The 1,906-nt window shown below is 60.1% G+C and overlaps 1 protein-coding gene across 1 annotated transcript in view; it reads right to left on the bottom strand.

The window, feature by feature from the left end:
• Positions 1-1,906, bottom strand: part of LOC109279308 (solute carrier family 22 member 6-A-like) — a 4,826-nt gene that overhangs the window by 1,952 nt on the left and 968 nt on the right. Inside the window, exons 2-5 of the mRNA XM_019470606.1 lie at positions 1,877-1,905; positions 1,613-1,770; positions 1,363-1,531; positions 600-741 (exon numbers count right to left, since the gene is read on the bottom strand). Coding sequence (XP_019326151.1) covers positions 600-741; positions 1,363-1,531; positions 1,613-1,770; positions 1,877-1,905 — 498 coding nt within the window. The remainder of the gene's footprint in view (positions 1-599; positions 742-1,362; positions 1,532-1,612; positions 1,771-1,876; position 1,906) is intronic.

Consider the following 1,906-nt stretch of genomic DNA (forward strand, 5'->3'; position numbering starts at 1 on the left):
GCGGGGGGGGGCAGGATTAAGCCCTGGGCAGGGTGGGTGGAGGGTGGGTGGGTGGAGGGATGGAGGGACGGACGAACAGATGGATGGCCAGATGGATGGATATGGGAGCCGGAGATGGTGGAGAGATGGATGGTTGGTTGGTTGTAAAAGGGGCTGGATGGAGATGGAGATGGAGATGACGGAGATGGAGATGACGGAGATGGAGATGACGGAGATGGAGATGACGGAGATGGAGATGACGGAGATGGAGATGACGGAGATGGAGATGACGGAGATGGATGGTTGTATAAGGAGATGGGTGGATGCAGATGGTGATGGATGGACAGCTGTCTACGGGGGTGGATGGTTGTTTAAGGGGCTGGAAAGATGGGTGTAGGGGAGCCCCACTGTTGGCCCTCTACCTGAGGTGGTTGTATAAGGAGATGGGTGGATGCAGATGGTGATGGATGGACAGCTGTCTACGGGGGTGGATGGTTGTTTAAGGGGCTGGAAAGATGGGTGTAGGGGAGCCCCACTGTTGGCCCTCTACCTGAGGGCCAGGAGAGTGGGGTCACTTCCCCCCACCCCCTATAAAACGCCCCAGAGATGCCCCAGGGGACCCAGCCAGAGCCTTTTACTTCTACGTCGAGCTTGTCCCCTTCCTCTTTCTTCCCATTTATCCTGGCCACTTTCTGGAGCTCCTTCAGGGCTTGGTGGGACTTCCCCACCATGACCAGCCAGCGAGCTGACTCTGTTAACCACCTGTGGAGGAGATGGGGACAGGATCCCAAGGATCGCCCCACCATCTGTCTGACCCTGCCACCAGTGATCTACCCCTCTGTCCCTCCAGCCGTCTCTCCGTGCTTCCACCCAGCCAGCCAGCCCTCCATCCGTCCAACCCTCCATCCATCCAGCCCTCCATCCGTCCATCCCTCCATCCATCCAGCCCCCCATCCATCCTTGCACCTTCTAGTCATCTGTCCACCCACCTTTGCACCCACCTTTCCTTCTACCCACCCATCCATGCAACCCTCCATGCATCCATCCATCCCACCATCCCTCCATCCATCCATACCACCATCTGTCCATCCATCCATCCCACCGTCCCTCCATCCATCCATCCATCCACACCTCCATCTGTCCATGCATCCGTCTCGCCATCTCTCCACACCTCCATCTGTCCATCCATCCATCCCACCGTCCCTCCATCCACACCTCCATCTGTCCATGCATCCATCTCACCATCCCTCCATCCATCCACACTTCCATCTGTCCATCCATCCATCCCACCGCCCCTCCGTCCATCCATCCACACCTCCATCTGTCCATCCCTGCATCCGTCCCTCCATCCACGACACCATTCCTCCCCTTTCTCCTCCTCACCATGAGTAGAGGAAGAAGCAGAAGAAGGGCAGCGACAGGGTGAGCTGCAGCCAACGCCAATCAGGGATGGCGTAGGCGATCCCAGCCAGCAGGAACTGCCCGATGGTGTAGCAGTAACCCATGAAGGTCCCCACGAGCGCCCGGGTGCGAGTGGGCATCCACTCCAAAGCTGCCGAGATACGCAGAGACGTGGAGCAGACCGGGAAGGGTGCCCGGAGCCGGTACCGTGGGGCTGGTGGGGGCCACGTACAGAGGGAGACGCTGTTGAGGATGATGCCGGAGAAGGCCATGCCCGTGAGGAAGCGGAAGAGGCAGTAGACGGTGAAAGTCGGGGCAAAGGAGGAGCACGTCCCCATGGTGCCCATCTGAAGGTAGCACCAGGTGAGCAGCGACCGGCGGCGGAACCGGGGTGGGTGGGGGGGGGAGGGGGGGGTGTGTGTGTGTGTGTGTGTGAGACAGCCCCCATGATGCTGCCCCACCTGCCCACGGGGACGGGGTGTCCCCCCCTCACCTGTCCGAGAGACCCCCGAAAATGATGCCGCCC

Source organism: Aptenodytes forsteri, unplaced genomic scaffold (assembly GCF_000699145.1).
Source record: "Aptenodytes forsteri isolate BGI_AS27 unplaced genomic scaffold, ASM69914v1 Scaffold634, whole genome shotgun sequence".
Classification (NCBI taxonomy): Eukaryota; Metazoa; Chordata; class Aves; order Sphenisciformes; family Spheniscidae; genus Aptenodytes; species Aptenodytes forsteri.